Here is an 18,308-nt window from a genome sequence, read left to right on the forward strand (position 1 = left end):
TATCGATACACTCAATTAGCAAACATACACCAGCATGCTTTTATAGAATAACTTAAATTTCCTCCTTTTGAAAAAAATTCTGAAATACTGATCCTGAAATGAAAAAAAAAAATTAAACACTGGCTTTTAGGAAACTCAAGTTCTAATAAATCAATTTTAAAAGCAAAATACAAGTTTTAACAAAAATACTGCCAAATATTACCAAATTTAATTTTAATGCTATTAAAATGTTAACCATAAAAAATAAGACTACAGATATACAGTTCAAAGCTACAAGGTTTTGGTTTTTTAAAATCCAAATAGCAATTCTGATTTAGAACTGATGATGTGTACCGAATTCTGAAAATCGTTCTTTTTCAAATGTGTTTTAATTCTTTTTTTTTAAAGGTATGGGGGGGGTGTTGGGGGGAGCCGTGAGGAAGATTGGCCCTGAGCTAACATCTGTTGCCAATCTTCCTCTTTTTTTTCTCCTCCCCAAAGCCCCAGTACATAGTGGTATATCCTAGTTGTGGGTCATTCCAGTTCTTCTACGTGGAACGCCACCTCAGCATGGCTTGATGAGCCACCGGAGTGTGAGTTGGCGCCCAGGATCTGAGCTGACAAACTGAAGGCCACCAAAGCATAGCATGGGAACTTAACCACTTGGGCGGCCCCTGAAAATCTTAAAACTACCAGAAAAAAGAGATTTTTAATTTGAGAGCAGAGGAGAGATGGAGGTGTTGATGCTGATATCTACTCACTGTCACTCTCTTTGGTTACAAGTGAAGGAATTTGAGAAGACACCGTAAGAAGTTTAGAGAATGACTGCCATTCTCCACTGTGCTACAGCTTCAGAGAACATGAGTCTTAAGCATGTTATTCCAACATTTTCCCCAACCCCTAAAACTCATCCAAGAGAAAGAGGTTGGCTTAAATATAAGGAAGAAGATACAAATCAGTCCACAAGTAAAAGCTCCTAGTCAGGAACATCAAATGGCAGCGTGCTGATGACCTCCCCAGACTCGGTGACGATGGCGTCGTAGACCCACCGCCGGTTGCAGCGGCACTCGGGCCCGCACTTGTTGGAGTTGCACTTGGGGCAGGGGTAGAAGCAGCCCAGGCAGTTCTTCTCCAGGCAGTCACACAGGTCAGCATCGTTGCACATGAGCCTGCCGCTTTTGTCGTACTTCTTCATAACTCTGCAAAGAAAAAGAATGACACGACATGACAGTGCGATTTTCCTCGACATCGAGAATAAATAATTACGAAGCAAACTTCATAAATATGATCCCTTTACTCTGAGGAAACCACCCTAAAGATTACCCAGCAACCCTTCAGAATATTCTGACAGCAATGTCCTGGAAAATTCAGTCAATATGCCACCAACTTCCGATGTAGCCAGGCTTGTTATCAAGAGTAACACTTCATTTTTCTAGCATGCTTGGGAGTGCAATAATCCACCTAAGCAAATTATGAGGAATAACTAATGAAAAGCTATTAAAAGTTTCCTCCTAAGAATGCCTCAAATTTTTCTTTAAAATATAACTGTTCTTGATGGAATTTTCCCTAAGTTACACTTTTTTTCTTTCTTAAGAAATAGCACTATAGTGAATGCAATTACATTTTTTAATGACTCAAAAATTAGAACTGTCAGTTACTACATCAGCATCATCAACAAACAAACAAAACACAAAACAACCTCTTTTGCTAACAGTCTCCAGGTGCCCTTGTTTCTGTTCTTTTCTGTTTTCTTACCCAGAGTGGAGGGAGGAAGCAGGCGATCAAAATGGTAGGGTTCGCTGTAAGCTCTGAGTGAAGGCAAGTTCTGTGCCAGAGGAGAGCACCAGAGTCTCCACCCGGCTTTCGGTTCCCACACTGTCAGCCTCTACAACATGTCCAGAAGGCAAAAGGCTTTCACGAGAATTCCACCACCCTCTCAAGGCCAAACCATTCTGAAATAAATCCTTCAAAATTGAGCTGCTTGAAAGCCTTAGAGTGACAAAAGTACCTCTGTACAGCTTGTATCTATTATTACCAGCTGAAGTCAAAAAAGGCTAGCCCTAAGCTAGTGGTGGAACTATGAACTTCTGCACCTTTGATCCCCAAGCACGCATAAGGCCTCCTTTCTTCCTGCTCAGTTAAGTAATGCAGTCCCTAGGGGGCCGCCCGTGGCCGAATGGTTAAGCTCGTGCGCTGGGCTTCAGCAGCCCAGAGTTTCTCTGGTTCAGATCCCAGGTGCAGACCTAGCACCGCTCATCAAGCCACGCTGAGGCGACATCCCACATGCCACAACTAGAAGGACCTACAGCTAGAATATACAACTATGTACTGGGCGGCTTCGGGGAGAAGAAGAAAAAAAAGGCTAGCAACAGATGTTAGCTCAGGTGCCAATCTTTGAAAAAAAGAATGTTTAAAAAAAAAAGTAATGCAGTCCATCCACTTTCCTCTCCTAATAAAGCAGAGAAGGTTGAGAACCATTATGTATACTTGCCTGATTATCAACTTCAGCGAGAATGCTTCCAATGAGGATTTACATTTGAAGCATTTCATCTGTGGAATGAGAGCTCCCACGCCCACTAGGCAATACAGGTGTCAGCAGACAAGGAGATTTAAAATCTATTACAGGAATGATAGGAGTACGTAGTGGTGAAGCCAACAGAGAACACAGATCAGATTCTGTCCTTCTCCCTTGCCTTCACTCAGACATCAAGACACAGATTTTATAGTTTCCTGCCCATCTGAGGCTATCTTTTGTAAAATTCTGAACTATCATACATACGAAAGTGTACAGAGCACACATGCACAGAAAAAGAAGAAGAAAAGAAATGTCCATGTGCCCACGGTCCAGCTTAATAAAAGAGTGTTGCACCTTTGAGGTCCTCTTCGTGCCCCACCCATTGCATCCCTTTACCCCACCCTCCGAGAGGGACCTCACCTTGATAATATGAAAATCATCTCCTTGTTTTACTTATGCCACATCTATGTATCTCCAATCATATTTCATTTTTCCCTTCCGTAATTTGCTTTTTTATTCTACCTCATGATTTGAGATTCACTCATGATGCTACATGTAGCTGTATTCAAATATTTTCACTTCGCTATGTACTCCACTGTATGAATATACAAGTTACTTAGCTTTTCCAATATGGATGGGCATTTCGATTATTACTACTTTATTTTTTTGCTATTGCAGTGATGCTATGAAATTCTTGAACATGTCTCTTGTTGTACATGTATAAGAGTTTTTCTAGGACATATACCCAGGAGCAAAGATGTAAGGGATGTAGCTAATGCCAAGCTGTTTTTAAATAGTGGTTGTACCACTTTGCACTCAATTTGTGTCCTGTAGCTTCATCAATATTGATGTCATCAGACTAAACTCTTGGCCTATCTGGGGAGTGGCGCACTTCCCCATACTGTACTGATTAGGCTTAGTATCCTGAACATTTGTTAACCTTTTCTTCTATGAAATGTCTGTTCATCTCATAGAGACAGTTTGGTTCATTTTCCTTTTAGGATGTTTACCTTTTTTCTTATTGACTTGTAGGATTCTCTATATATTTTGGATAGTGATTTTTTTAAATTGTAAATAACTTCTCCCACATTGTGATTTGTGTCTCATTATTTTTAGGGTGCCTTATAATGAGCATAAATTCTTAATTTTAATGTAGTTGAATTTATCAAACTTTTCCTTTATGGTTGCTGAGTTTATACTTCTGGTGCATGAGCAATCATTGTACTCACAAACTTCTGTGCCCGCTTGATACCTGAATGCATTCCCATGGTTATATTATTTCTCCTTCAAATGATACACTTTCTTACTTTTAATCATCTTTCCTACTAAAGCTATTACTCTAGGCCAAAGGATTTTGAAGACTTTTTTTTTAAATTGATTCCTACTTTGGAATTATAGTCCATTTCTTGAAGTTGCTAACTTCTAGACACTTGCTAACTTCCTGTTCAGTTAAACAATGCTGTTCCATCCTCTTCCCTCTCCTAAGAAAGCAGAGAAGGTTGAGGACGATTATGTCTGCTTGCCTGATTATCACACTTTCGTGAGAAGACCTTCCAGTGAGGATTTACACTTGAAGCATTTCATCTGTGGAATGAGCGCTCCCACACCCACCAGGAAATTCAGGTGTCAGCAGACAAGGAGATTTAAAATCTATTATGGGGTGATATTATCCTTTAGAAAAGATATTTTAAAATCATAAAAAGAGGCAACCTTTAATTACTTTGTCAAGGAAAACTCACGCATTTTATAATCCCACAGATCAAATATAATAAATCACGATCTTACTTGTGTTTTACAGAAAAATATTCATTCATCTTTGACATCCGTGCTTTCTTTTTCTGCTGCCTTGTTTCGGGATTAAAGTCTGCTACCTGTGGTCCAGGGTTTTGAAACGCCAAGCATTTTAACTGCCGTTCTATCTGTTGCTATGAAACAAATAAAATCTATTAGTATAAGAACTAAATTTTACATTGTATCAAAAGGAACTTTCTATAACTTTTACCATAATGGCATGAAAGGATAGATGTTTTATCTAGAGAAATAAACAGTTTAATCTGATTAAGTTTCAAAAGATGATGTAAATTATGTCATTCTTTCTGAATAAATACATAGTATAAAACTCATATAGTAAAAATGTGAGAACCAACCAATCAGGAACAGAATTCCTTTTATATCTGCAAAACACCAGTCACCTTCTCAAATCTATTGGGGATGGAAGTCAGAATTAGCATTATTATGGCAGAGTAGAACAGGGAGGAAAGGCTATTCCACAGTTGTTAGCTGAAGAAGCCCAGGTAAAGTATCTCAAACCACAGTGAGAACCCAAAAGCATTCCAGCCCTCCCTTTCAGTGCTCTGGGGCGGGTTTCAGAACTACTCACTACCCTGGGAGTGTGGACTCCATCAGGGCTCCGATGCAGGACACAGCCACATGAAGGATCCACTCTCAGTCAAAGCCACATTTGAAGAAGAAAATCTTGCTAGAATGACTTTCTGGAGTGTTAGTGGAAATTTTCAAAGGTCTCTGGGGATATTTACAATTTGAAATTAAATGAGGCCTCCTTGGAAAGAGAAGTAACAAAGATGCTCCAATCAATCCTGGTAACTTATTTTGAACACGAGGCACATGTCATGAGGGAAAGGAATGCTCTTTTGAAGGATTTTAGAAGAAAATAATCTGAGTGTCCCCCAAACATACAGGGTAACATATACATGAAAATACTACACCTGGAAACAAGGGAAACTTTTAATGTACGAATTTTAATGTAAAAAATTAGTAACAGAATCTCAGACTTTTCTATAGTCTATTTAGTTTAATAATAATTGGTCTAAAATAACGTAAATATGTTTCTTTAAAATTTCATTCTGATGTGTGTGTATGGGTTTGTTTTACAAACTTAACCTTACGAAACAATTCTGTTTAGGTATAGCTGTGAAATAAGTACAACTTACTACCATCTATTACTGTAGATTACTATTACTATTTGAACTTGTATTCAAATCTTGGCTCTGCCATTCGTTAATGATGTGCCTCGAGCAAATTCTTACTTCTCTAAGCCTCAGTTTCTCCTTTTGTGAAAGAGGTTAACAATAATATCTTGTGATAAGGATTAAGTAAATTAATATATAGTTGTGCATTGCTTAACAATGGGGATACATTCTGAGAAACGTGTCATCAGGAGATTCGTCATTGTGTGGACATTGTAGAGTGTACTCACTGCGAACCTAGATGGTAGAGCCTACTACACAGCTAGGCTATATGGTTCTAATCTTACGGGACCACTGTTGTATATGTGGTCCATCGTTGACTGAAACGTCAATATGTGGTGCATGACTATATACAAAATTTTAGAACCATGACTAACACGTAATAGGAAAAAAACCAAGGGTTTGTTAAAGAAAAACACTTGACTATATTCTCTACAAATATTCTTCCTAAAGGGCAGGTTTTTACTGCACAGTACACTGGGCTGAAAATCAGGGGACTAAGAGGAGACAGGTGAGGGGAGACCAGCCTAGCGGTGAGCAGCATTAAGAGGAGGGGGAGCAGGGGGGAGCAGAGACCCTCCCTTGGAGTCCTGACTGAGCCCACCTTCCCACCCAAGACCAGGGCATATCAGAGATCCCCAAGCTGGGAACTCCGCGAACACCATGGAAGCATAATATCCATATGCCATACCAGTTGCTTCTGTCCGATTTGACAGTTTTTCTCAGGAGAACTTCGACCTGTGTGTCCCTCTGGAGTAGAACTGTTTTTTTCTGATTGTTCACTCATTTCTGAGCACTAAAGAAAGCAATTGGAAAAAAGTAAAACACATTAACATCATACATCCCCAGTAAACTTATCCCGTGTCTTGCTTGCTCTCTCCCTACATCTTACTTTCCTTCAAAGCCAGACTTCCTGACTCCTGGCTTCTTTTTTACCATTCCCTCTTACATCCTGCATCTGACTTGCCCAGTCCACTTTGCTGATGCTCTTCTCTGCTGCGTGTTCCAAGAGCAAATCAATTGTACCTTTCACAGCTCTTAGCATCAGAGACCTCTCTGGAACAGGCAACCCTGGGGCCATCCGCTCCTGCTTAGAGGACTGTGAATTGTTAGACCTCCATTCTTCCCCTTTTACATTTACTCCTTTGGAAAAAGAAAGACATTAATGTCATACATCTCCAGTAACTTTGTGGAAATCTTATCCATTTCCACGGTTTCCATTGTCCGCTCTTCAGAGATCATTCCGCAGGCTGTCTCTAAAAGCTCTGACCTCCTCACTCGAGTTTTCTCAAAAATTTCAAATACAGCTTGAGCTAAATGAAAGTCCTCAGTTTTCCATAAAACTCAGCTGCTAAAATGCCTGTAATTTACTTTGAAATACTTCAGTATGTATACGGGGTGTCACTATGTGTGTGTGTATGACTCAGGTGAAGCTAACACAGGGTGTGAACCACTCACGAACAGTGCACGCTGCTGTGCAGTTTCTGTCAGAAAGGGCCACGCTCCAGCGGAGGCTTCGACAGCCCTGCTGCTTTCGCTCTCTCCCGTCAACTACCAGAGCTGAGGGTCAGGTGCTGTTTCTACCAAAGGAACCTAAGAGTTACGGTTTACCAAGTGGGCCTGGGTCATTTGGCACCAGCACTCTGCCTGCCAACTGGAAATTCCATTTCTGTCATTGCACCTCATTTTCCCATGTCTAGGGTCACTGGACACTGATTGCTCACTTTTCTGTAGCCCCCTCACCAACTCCCAACATGAGGTTAGGAGTCATGTTGATTTTTCTTTCCTAATATTCCTAACATTGATTCTTCCTTTCCATTCTCTATCAGGAAGAATCTACCCTCAAGAGAGTAGTAGCAGCAGTGGTAGTACCTTATCCTTGACCACGATGGCCTTAACATTCCTGTCAGCTTGACTAAACTTTAGACAGGCATCTTCCTCACTATAGACCCGACTCCCCTTTTCTTAGAGTATTTACTTCAGAAAACCTGGAAGTGTAAATTCTTTCTTTCCCCCACTGAGATGTAAATCTTCTTCCAGCCTCTTGCAAGTTTTACAACCCAGGAGTGTCTTTCTCAAGGATTAGAAGCCTGTGAGATCTAATCAACCAGAAAGATACTGCTCCCGTTTGAGAGTCTCTGTGGGAAGGTGGAGGCCTGACTTGCTAATTGGTGGGCGCCAATTAGCAAACACAGGTGGCCTGATCAGAGAGAAACAGCTGCAAATTTGGGAAGAACTCAATTGCTCAACACATCCCAGGGATCAATTGCTCCCCTAAAGTCTCTAGTATTTTCTTCCTGCCCTTTGTTTCAGTGGCGTTGAGTTAGACTGAGTTCTGGTTCCTCTCCCCTATGATGACAGCCTTGAACAAAGTCTTCTCTGTCTATTTAACTGTGTCCAGTGCAATTTTTGCTTTGACCCCCTCGTATACAATTTCACATCTGACCAGCCAAGCATTCCTGTGGAGTGTTTGCCAACTTATCTGAAGATAAAATCACATGGAGCTGTTTTAAAAGTAAGAAATTCCCTGTCGAATCCCAGACCTACTGGGGTTATAATTTGCAGAGGAGAATCTTGGCAACCTGTATAATTAATAAGCTCTCCAGGTGAATCCTATCCTTAGGCAATTACGGGAGACATAAGGATAGGAAAAGTAGGTGTAATTTTCTCCATTCAGTCTTGCCATCTGTCCTAAAACTATTGTCCATATTTTCTTCCCAGTCCCAATTCATCCACACATTGTGGTTGCGTTCATATTCCAAAATCAGAAATTTCTTTATCTCCTTCCTATTAAAAGACTTCAATGACTCCCCTCTGCCAGTAACATCCCATACCCCCAGCCTATCAGCGAAGGTCCGTCACAACCATCTCCACCTTCCTGTCCAAACTTACTCGCTGAACAGCTTCACTTGGGCCAAAGCTACCTGATCTCACCACTCCCCTTAACACGCCTCCCATCTCTTACCTAACTCAAGGCTTCCCTTTTGAACTCTGGTCTGTTTCTCCCTCCAAGAAGCCTCCTCTGATCACCCTAGTCCTTGAAGTTGCCTTTCTCTCTTGGGCTCTGTTTGGAGCTTCCTCAAGAAATCCCCCCCACCACTCCCAAGAGGCCCTAAACTCTCTAGCTTCTTCACATAACAAATTTCCCTCCTCTTGGAAATAGATATGACCTATGATGATCTTTGCAAACAAGAACTTTTCCTGAAAAGGCATCCATCTAATTACATTGGGAGAAATGAATATTTTATGCAAATCTTCTGCCTGAGATGCCTTTGTTTAAGTCCTTTGTGAAATGTAGGTCTCCACAAATAGATTAGGGGGAAAACTTGCTCCTTTGTATTCCAAATAAAGCAAAAGGAAATTATAATAGAATTTCACGAGGGACTGAAATTATAATTGGATTTTATTATGAGCCCAAAATATCTGTCCCAGGAAAAGTAATAAAAAGGTTCAGAACTCCCCTTTTTCTCCTGCTTGGTATGCCCAACACAGAGGTTCTTAACCAGAGAATGAATACAGGGGGCCCTTGAACTTGGATGAGTAAAGAATACATATTTATTTTCACTAAGCTCTAACTGAAACTCTGGCATTTCCTTCTATTAGAATTCAACCAACAAACCACAATAGTGTTAGCAGTACTTGTGACTTTGTTACCTATAAAAACACAGATGTTTTCACTTGTAGATAGGTCAAAATGTTATTTACACTCATCACTTCTTCAAAACGATGGTAGCTCTTAGACCTGCTGCTAGATCTTATTTGATACATGAATAATGAAACACATATATTACTACCACAATTTTTAACATTTTGCTAAGTGTATTTCAATATAATTTGTTCCCTTCGTAACCTTACAGATTTTATTTTATACAATTAAAAACATCATTGTGTGAGAAACAGTCCATAGATATAACATTTGGCCAAAGGGTTCCGTGACACAAAAAATATGATTAAGAACCCTTGCAAAGAGGCAGGAGAACCCACTGCCGCCACTGCCATGGATCGTGGTGTTGAGACACAGCTTCTGGCTATAGAAGATGCTCATCTTCAAGCACAGGGCTGGAAGCAATGTGGTTATATCCCGCCTTATTACATTTAATGGAGCACAAAGTGTCTGACATAAATTTAACAAACTCTCCATTTTGTCCCGACATTATGTCAGATTGTCTGTGAAAGATCCAAAATATAGTCTAGCCCAAAGAGAAGTGGCTCCCCCAAGTGGCAGACATAACACAGACTCCAACAGCAGGGATTCTCAAGGCATGGCCCAAGGATGGGACAACTCTTTAGGGCCAGACTTGGGCCAAAATGGAAATCAACTGCTTCACTAAGTACACTGGGTAGTTCAGTGGACATTTTGCTTCACAGCAAGGCTGTCTTCCTGGAGTAAAGCAGTTCACTGATTTACATTCTGGCCCAAACTCCTTGATTCACCATGAACAGGAACCTCAAGGAGCCCTGGAGTACATGTTGGCCGTAACACACCTTCCTTCTGTATTTAGCTCAATTTTCACAGGCAAGTGCCTCTTTCTATCAGGTCTTTAGCTCTGGAAGCAGTCTTACACATTTCTTTACCCCCAGCGAGCCTAGAATTAGTACCTAGTTACTGCTCAATAAATAGCTCACGAGTATTATACTAATGGATGGATGCCAATTATTAAGCACCTACTATGTGCCAAGCACTTTGCTAAACATTCTACATTTATTACTTCATTAATTCCACAGCAACACTCTGAGTTAGATATGGCCATCTCTGTTTTACAGATGAGAAAACTGAGGCCCAGAGAGATCATTTAGGCCCCACAGTTACTAGCAGGCTGCATGATTTTGAAACCTAGATTTGTCTGACCCCCAAAACTAAGCCCTTCTCAGGGTGTTACACTGCTTAAGGTTTGTTTTAATGATGACCACCATCTCTATACAGTACATTGCTGAGGGATGGGATGTAATCAGCGCCAGCCGCACAGAGCCGTTTCAAAAAGAGGCCTGAAGAAGAAAGAGGGGCGGGCACACTTCAGATAATCTCAATTTGCCTCCTCCAGCTCTGCTGTCAGAGCACACATCTCAAAGGCAATGCTGGAAAAGACTCCCACCTCAGGCACATGAGCCACATCTGACCTCAGGATTGGATTCCGAAGTCAGCATGAAAGAAGAAAGTCACATACAGACAAAATTACCTTTAAAAATCCCTTCAGTAAATGCAGCATAGGAATAGTCCTATGAAGACAGGCATTTCTCCAGCATTGAAATGGATTCTTATTTCCTAGGTTGAGCATCAGAAGAAGAGTTGGCTTACACATATGAGCCATTATGCTTAAATTATGTTTACCTTTAAACCTCAGAGTCACACATCCTGGCTATGGAGGCCTCAGGAACTAGGTCACCCTACAAACAGCATCAGGTTCAGATCCCCAACTTCCTGCTCCCTCTGAGGCTCAGGTCATCGAAGGGAATGCAGGCAAAGTGCCTCATACTTTAATCATTTATACTTGTCTTTAGGATGCCCTAAAGTACTGTACAGCTGAATTTATGTAATTGTGTCTTGCTTAAGGTAGAATAAGTATTTTTTCTGCCTTTATCCCTAAGGACACCAGCAAATTATCAAAGCAAGAAAAGTGTTCAGTTTAAACTCCAGATCAAAAATCGGTCTCTACTTTCATTCAATAGCAGATAAAACAGTTTTTTTAGAGACACCTTCTGTAAGACACCCCTCAGGAAATATTTACAAGTAAAAGATACGCACATAGACATCCGCAGAGAACATTCAGATGGGTAATGTAGCAGGGGCTTAATCAAAAGGTTTCCATTAAAAGCAATCACAACAGAGTAAAGCTATTTTAATCTCATTCTGTCTCAAGCCGCAGTTCCTATACTTGTTAAAAATGACAGTTCACTGAGATATTGACAGGTGAGTCAGATCCCACCAGGGACACATTTGATAAAGAGAAACAACTGCTGGGCAGATGATCAATTAAGTCATTCCCTTACTGCTCCCACCCAGCTGATTCAGCTGTTTTTAAAGCCACAGAACTGTTCAATAACCTCTAACAAAATCTCCATTGCCATTTGTCCATAAGAATTAAAAGTGATTTTGATCTAAGCCTTTGAGTGTTTTTAGATAAACAATGTTAATGCTTTAGAAACAACCTTATTTACAATATACAAATATATATCCTTGGGATACTTTTATTGCTGTATTTTCCAACACACACCACACCCCCCACCCCTTCTGTGGCTCAGTATAAAATATTATGTAAACAAATATCATATATTTAAAATAATTTGAAAGTGCACTCAGCGGAGAATTCGATAAGCTGTGGAACGCAATGCAACCACGCAGTTGTTATTGCTAATGCCGGGAAGGCTGCCATCTGGCCTCGCTCTGAAACCAACACCCTTGAAGGGCCCGTTGGGTCAGTTACAGGGCGGCAGCCATGAGGGCCTCTCTGCTCACACAGTATTTAGAATCTGGATCTCTTGAATTATATATTTTAATTCTTCCTTGCAATTTTAAGGAGTATGAAAAACAGAAACCTGTTTACTCTGCCCCATCAATGGAAAGAAGAGAAGAAAGAAAACTCTTCTATGAGGCCTGAAGACTGGGCCATTTTCAGCATTATCCTGATAAAAATACTTCAAAACCACTCATCCCAAATTTTAAGTGTGGAGAATCTTTTTTCCAGATCCCTAGGGCCCCTTTATGCTCCTTTCTTAGCTTAAATTTTTATTTCAGGCCACACGGCAGCAAAAGAGCCCCAATTTTCTTCGACTCTTAACTACAACACATTAATATGGCAATATATATTCAGAGTCAGCATCTGCTGACTTGCTTTTGCCTCTTCTCTCTCTACTAGCCTCAGAAGGAGTCAAGTGTAAAAGCATCATTGGAGAAGCAGGGCCTTTCCAATGATGACCTTCCACAGTTCTGTAACTCCCACTTTTTAATGAGAGTTGCCTTGTCAAGCTGAAGCAGTAGGTGGTAAAAAGAAAGTACACATACCTTTAAGTTGGATGAAAAAGAAGGAAAGAATACTGGGGAAAAAAGAGAAACTGTACTGCCTTGTTTCCTTTGTTTTGCTGAGAAACCATAGAACTCTCTAGGGAAAAAGTGATGAGGCCTCTAAGGTGCTCTTATAATTTAACGCTTTTATAATAATGGCTGAGAGGAGGAGAGGTGGAAAAGCAGAGGGGTTGGGGGGTGGATGTAATCATTAACTCTCTCTTCCAGCATGAGTCTGTTCTAAAATCATGCGAAATCAGGGAACGATCCTTCATCTGCTCACCCATCTTCCATTTGCAATAAGCAATGAATCTAGAGTTTACATTTTGACTCTATTGCTCAGTTTCATATCTTGACTTGAAATGTTCAACTAATACTAACATCAAATTGCCCCCTGGCTATTTTTGTACTTCAGTGTAAATAGCGCGCGCACACACACACACAATATATATATTTATTTTTAAGCTAAAAAATCTAAGAAAAACTATGTTGTCCCAAGGGAAAACTGAACCACGTTTATAAGCTGTGTCTAAGACATTTACTAATCTCTAAATTATAACCCTCTAACAATTGTCCTTTGCCACTAGGACTCAGATATTGTGTTGTGAGTCATTAAAACCACTTCACCGCAGGTTAATACCCGCCTCACTCATTTGTGAATTATAGGGTAAAAACCGCCATTTCAATCCTAATTACTTTTGCTGCAAAGAACAAGGAAAGGAAACAAAATCTTCAGTTGTAAGAGCTTGCGCCCCATCTGGCAATGATGCAAAACCTTAAGGTGGTTCCAGAAGTAAGGATATTGACCTGAACTTTATATCCACTAAGCAACTGCTGTATTTTTTTTTTTTTTTTTTTTTTGCAGGGAGGTGCTTTATGGACCCCAGGGTCCTTGTTTTTTTTTTTTTCTTTTCACTTTTTTTTATTGAGTTATTGATAGGTTACAACCTTGTGAAATTTCAATTGTACATTAATGTTTGTCAGTCATGTTGTAGGTGCACCACTTCACCCTTTGTGTCCACCCCCCACCCCACCTTTCCCCTGGTATCCACTAAACTGTTCTTGGTCCATAGTTTTAAATTCCTCATATGAGTGGAGTCATACACAGATTATCTTTCTCTTGCTGGCTTATTTCACTTAACATAATTCTCTCAAGGTCCATCCATGTTATTGCAAATGGAATGATTTTGTTCTGTTTTGCAGCTGAGTAGTATTCCATTGTATATATGTACCACATCTTCTTTATCCATTCGTCTGTTGATGGGCACTTAGGTTGCTTCCACGTCTTGGCTATTGTAAACAGTGCTGCAATAAACATTGGGGTGCACAGGACTTTTGGGATTGCTGACTTCAGGCTCTTTGGATAAATACCCAGTAGTGGGATGGCTGGATCGTATGGTAGTTCTATTTTTAGTTTTTTGAGGAATCTCCATACTGTTTTCCATAGTGGCTGCACCAGTTTGCATTCCCACCAGCAGTGTATGAGGGTTCCTTTTTCTCCGCAACCTCTCCAACATTTGTTGCTATTAGTTTTAGATATTTTTGTCATTCTAACGGGTGTAAGGTGATATCTTAGTGTAGTTTTGATTTGCATTTCCCTGATGATCAGCGATGATGAGCATCTTTTCATGTGCCTATCGGTCATCAGTATATCTTCTTTGGAGAAATGTCTGTTCATGTCTCCAGCCCATTTTTTGATTGGGTTGTTTGATGTTTTGTGATTGAGTTGCGAGAGTTCTTTATATATTAAGGATATTAAGCCTTTGTCAGATATATGACTTGCAAATATTTTTTCCCAGTTAGTGGGTTGTTTTTTTGTTTCAATCCTGTTTTCATTTGCCTTGAAAAAGCTCTTTAATCTGATGAAGTCCCATTTGTTTATTCTTTCTATTGTTTCCCTTCTCTGAGAAGGCATGGTGTCCGAAAAGAACCTTTTAATACTGATGTCAAAGAGTGTACTGCCTACGTTTTCTTCCAGAAGCCTTATGGTTTCAGGTCTAACCTTTAGGTCTTTAATCCATTTTGAGTTTATTTTGGTGAATGGTGAAAAAGAATGGTCAATTTTCATTCTTTTACATGTGGCTTTCCAGTTTTCCCAGCATCATTTGTTGAAAAGACTTTCTTTTCTCCATTGTATGCCCTCAGCTCCTTTGTCAAAGATAAGCTGTCCATAGATGTGTGGTTTTATTTCTGGGCTTTCAATTTTGTTCCATTGATCTGTGCACCTGTTTTTGTACCAGTACCATGCTGTTTTGATTACTGTAGCTTTGTAGTATGTTTTGAAGTCAGGGATTGTGATGCCTCCCATTTTGTTCTTTTTTCTCAGGATTGCTTTAGCAATTCGGGGTCTTTTGTTGCCCCATATGAATTTTAGGATTCTTTGTTCTAATTCTGTGAAGAATGTCATTGGGATTCTGATTGGGATGGCTTTGAATCTGTAGATTGCTTTAGGTAGAATGGACATTTTAACTATGTTTATTCTTCCAATCCATGTACATGGAATGTCTTTCCATCTCCTTGTGTCGTCATCCAATTCTCTCAGAAAGGCCTTGTAATTTTCATTATATAGGTCTTTCACTTCCTTAGTTAAATTTACCCCAAGGTATTTTATTCTTTTTGTTGCGATTGTGAATGGTATTGTATTCTTGAGTTCTTTTTCTGTTGGTTCATTACTGGAGTATAGAAATGCTACTGATTTATGCAAATTGATTTTATACCCTGCAACTTTGCTGTAGTTGTTGATTACTTCTAACATTTTTCCAATGGATTCTTTGGGGTTTTCTATATATAAGATCATGTCGTCTGCAAACAGCGAGAGTTTCACTTCTTCCCTCCCTATTTGGATTCCTTTTATTCCTTTTTCTTGCCTGATTGCTCTGGCCAGGACCTCCAGTACTATGTTAAATAAGAGTGGTGATAGAGGGCATCCTTGTCTTGTTCCTGTTTTCAGGGGGATGGGGTTCAGTTTTTGCCCATTGAGTATGATGTTGGCTATGGGTTTGTCGTATATGGCCTTTATTATGTTGAGGTAGTTTCCTTCTATGCCCATTTTGTTCAGAGTTTTTATCATAAATGGCTGTTGGATCTTGTCAAATGCCTTCTCTGCATCTATTGAGATGATCATGTGGTTTTTATTCCTCAGTTTGTTGATGTGGTGTATCACGTTGATTGATTTGTGGATGTTGAACCATCCCTGTGTCCCTGGTATGAATCCCACCTGATCCTGATGTATGATTCTTTTGATGAATTGCTGAATTCTGGTTGCCAAAATTTTGTTTAGAATTTTTGCATCTATGTTCATCAGTGATATTGGCCTGTAGTTCTCTTTTTTCGTGGTGTCCTTGTCAGGTTTTGGTATCAGCGTGATGTTGGCCTCATAGAATGTGTTAGGAAGTGTTCCATCTTCCCTAATTTTTTGGAATAGCTTGAAAAGGATAGGTATTAAATCCTCTCTGAAAGTTTTGTAGAATTCCCCAGGAAAGCCATCTGGTCCTGGGGTTTTATTCTTTGGGATGTTTTTGATTGCTGTTTCAATCTCTTTCCTTGTGATTGGTCTATTCAAATTGTCTGCCTCTTCTTGAATGAGCTTTGGGAGATTGTAGGAGTCCAGGAATTTATCCATTTCCTCTAGGTTATCCATTCTGTTGGCATATAGTTTTTTGTAGTATTCTCTTATAATCTGTTGTATTTCTGCAGAGTCTGTTGTTATTTCTCCTCGCTCATTTCTGATTTTGTTTATTTGAGCTTTCTCCCTTTTTTTCTTTGTAAGTCTGGCTAGTGGTTTGTCAATTTTATTTATCTTCTCAAAAAACCAGCTCTTTGTCTCATTGATCCTTTCTACTGCCTTTTTCGTTTCAATAGTATTTATTTCTGCTCTGGTTTTTATTATTTCTCTCCTTCTGCTGACTTTGGGCTTCATTTGTTCTTTTTTCTCTAGTTCAGTTAGGTGTGCTTTAAGGTTGCTTATTTGGGATTTTTCTTGTTTGTTAAGATGTGCCTGTATTGCGATGAATTTTCCTCTTAATACAGCTTTTGCTGTATCCCATATGAGTTGGTATGGCATGCTATCATTTTCATTTGTTTCCAGGTATTTTTTTATTTCTTCTTTAATTTCTCCAATGATCCATTGCTTGTTCAGTAGTGTGTTGTTTAGTCTCCACATCTTTGTGCCTTTCTCAGCTTTTTTCTTGTAATTAATTTCTAGCCTTATAGCACTATGATCTGAGAAGATGCTTGCTATTATTTCAATTTTTTTAAATTTGTAGAGGCTTGTCTTGTTTCCCAACATATGGTCTATCCTAGAGAATGTTCCACGTGCACTTGAGAAGAATGTGTATTCAGCTCCTTCAGGGTGGAGTGATCTATATATGTCTATTAAGTCCAATTGTTTTAGTTTTTCATTCAGCTCCACTATTTCCTTATTGATTTTCTGTCTGGCACATCTTAACAAACAAGAAAAATCCCAAATAAGCAACCTTAAAGCACACCTAACTGAACTAGAGAAAAAAGAACAAATGAAGCCCAAAGTCAGCAGAAGGAGAGAAATAATAAAAATCAGAGCAGAAATAAATACTATTGAAACGAAAAAGGCAGTAGAAAGGATCAATGAGACAAAGAGCTGGTTTTTTGAGAAGATAAATAAAATTGACAAACCACTAGCCAGACTTACAAAGAAAAAAAGGGAGAAAGCTCAAATAAACAAAATCAGAAATGAGCGAGGAGAAATAACAACAGACTCTGCAGAAATACAACAGATTATAAGAGAATACTACAAAAAACTATATGCCAACAGAATGGATAACCAATGATCTGTCCATTGATGTGAGTGGGGTGTTGAGGTCCCCTACTATTATTGTGTTGTTTTTAACATCTTCCTTTAGGTCTGTTAATAGTTGCTTTATGAATCTTGGTGCTCCTGTGTTGGGTGCATAGATATTTATAAGCGTTATTTCTTCTTGATGAAGTGTCCCTTTGATCATTATATATTGTCCCTCTGTGTCTCTCTTTACCTGTCTTATTTTGAAATCCACTTGGTCTGATATGAGAATTGCAACACCTACCTTTTTTTCCTTGCTATTTGCTTGAAGTATTGTCCTCCACCCCTTCACCCTGAGTCTGTGTTTGTCCTTGGGGCTGAGGTGTGTTTCCTGGAGGCAACAAATTGTTGGATCTTGTTCTTTAATCCATTTTGCCACTCTGTGTCTTTTTATTGGAGAGTTCAATCCGTTCACATTGAGAGTGATTATTGATGTATGTGGACTTAATGCTGTCAATCTGTCGCTCATTATCTTGTTTTCCTGTGTGCTTTAGACTACCCATTTAATACTGCAATTTCTTATGCTGGGTTTCTTAGATTTTCCTTATCTATGATTTGTGACTCTGTTCTGTACTTTATTTTAGTGTCTACCTTGAAGTTTGTATTTAGAATCTCGTGTATAATATAGTCTATTCTCTGGTGGTCTCTTACTTACTCGACCAATACTGATTTAGACCCTTTGCTCTTCCCCTCCTAAATAATTATTTTCATTTTTTATTCCAACTCGTCTTATTAATTTGTAGTTAGTGTGCTAAGATCGTCCTTGTTTTGGTAGTTTCCTTACCTTTACCCTAATGCTATAGTTGAATATTTGCTATCCTGTTCTGGTTCTATCCATCGGTCTCCCTAGTCTGTGGATTGTGTTCCCTTTCTCCCTTTTTTCTTTTTTCAAGTATGAGAGCCTTCTTGAGGATTTCTTGTAGTGGAGGGCTTTTAGTTACAAATTCCCTTAACTTTTGTTTGTCTGGAAAAGATTTAATTTCTCCCTCATATCTGAAGGAAATTCTTGCT

The 18,308-nt window shown here is 39.4% G+C and overlaps 1 protein-coding gene across 1 annotated transcript; it reads right to left on the reverse strand.

Moving 5' to 3' along the window:
• Positions 1–727: 727 nt before the first annotated feature.
• Positions 728–6,268, reverse strand: ARL14EPL (ADP ribosylation factor like GTPase 14 effector protein like). Its single transcript, XM_046665433.1, has 3 exons — positions 6,173–6,268; positions 4,280–4,419; positions 728–1,178 (listed from the first exon to the last, which is right to left on the reverse strand). Exons 1-3 carry the CDS (start codon positions 6,266–6,268, stop codon positions 956–958), a joined length of 459 nt encoding a protein of 152 aa, XP_046521389.1. The 3' UTR covers positions 728–955.
• Positions 6,269–18,308: the final 12,040 nt, after the last annotated feature.

The sequence above is a fragment of the Equus quagga genome, chromosome 7 (genome assembly GCF_021613505.1).
Source record: "Equus quagga isolate Etosha38 chromosome 7, UCLA_HA_Equagga_1.0, whole genome shotgun sequence".
NCBI classification, from domain to species: domain Eukaryota; kingdom Metazoa; phylum Chordata; class Mammalia; order Perissodactyla; family Equidae; genus Equus; species Equus quagga.

What these genes read in the sequence shown, in the direction of transcription:
- ARL14EPL (XM_046665433.1), bottom strand. Translation starts at nt 6,268, where the DNA reads ATGAGTGAACAATCAGAAAAAAACAGTTCTACTCCAGAGGGACACACA. An exon ending in AAATCGGACAGAAGCAACTG is followed by an intron (nt 4,420 to 6,172) that starts GTATGGCATATG and finishes TTTGTTTCATAG; the next exon opens with CAACAGATAGAACGGCAGTT. An exon ending in TATTTTTCTGTAAAACACAA is followed by an intron (nt 1,179 to 4,279) that starts GTAAGATCGTGA and finishes TTTTCTTTGCAG; the next exon opens with AGTTATGAAGAAGTACGACA.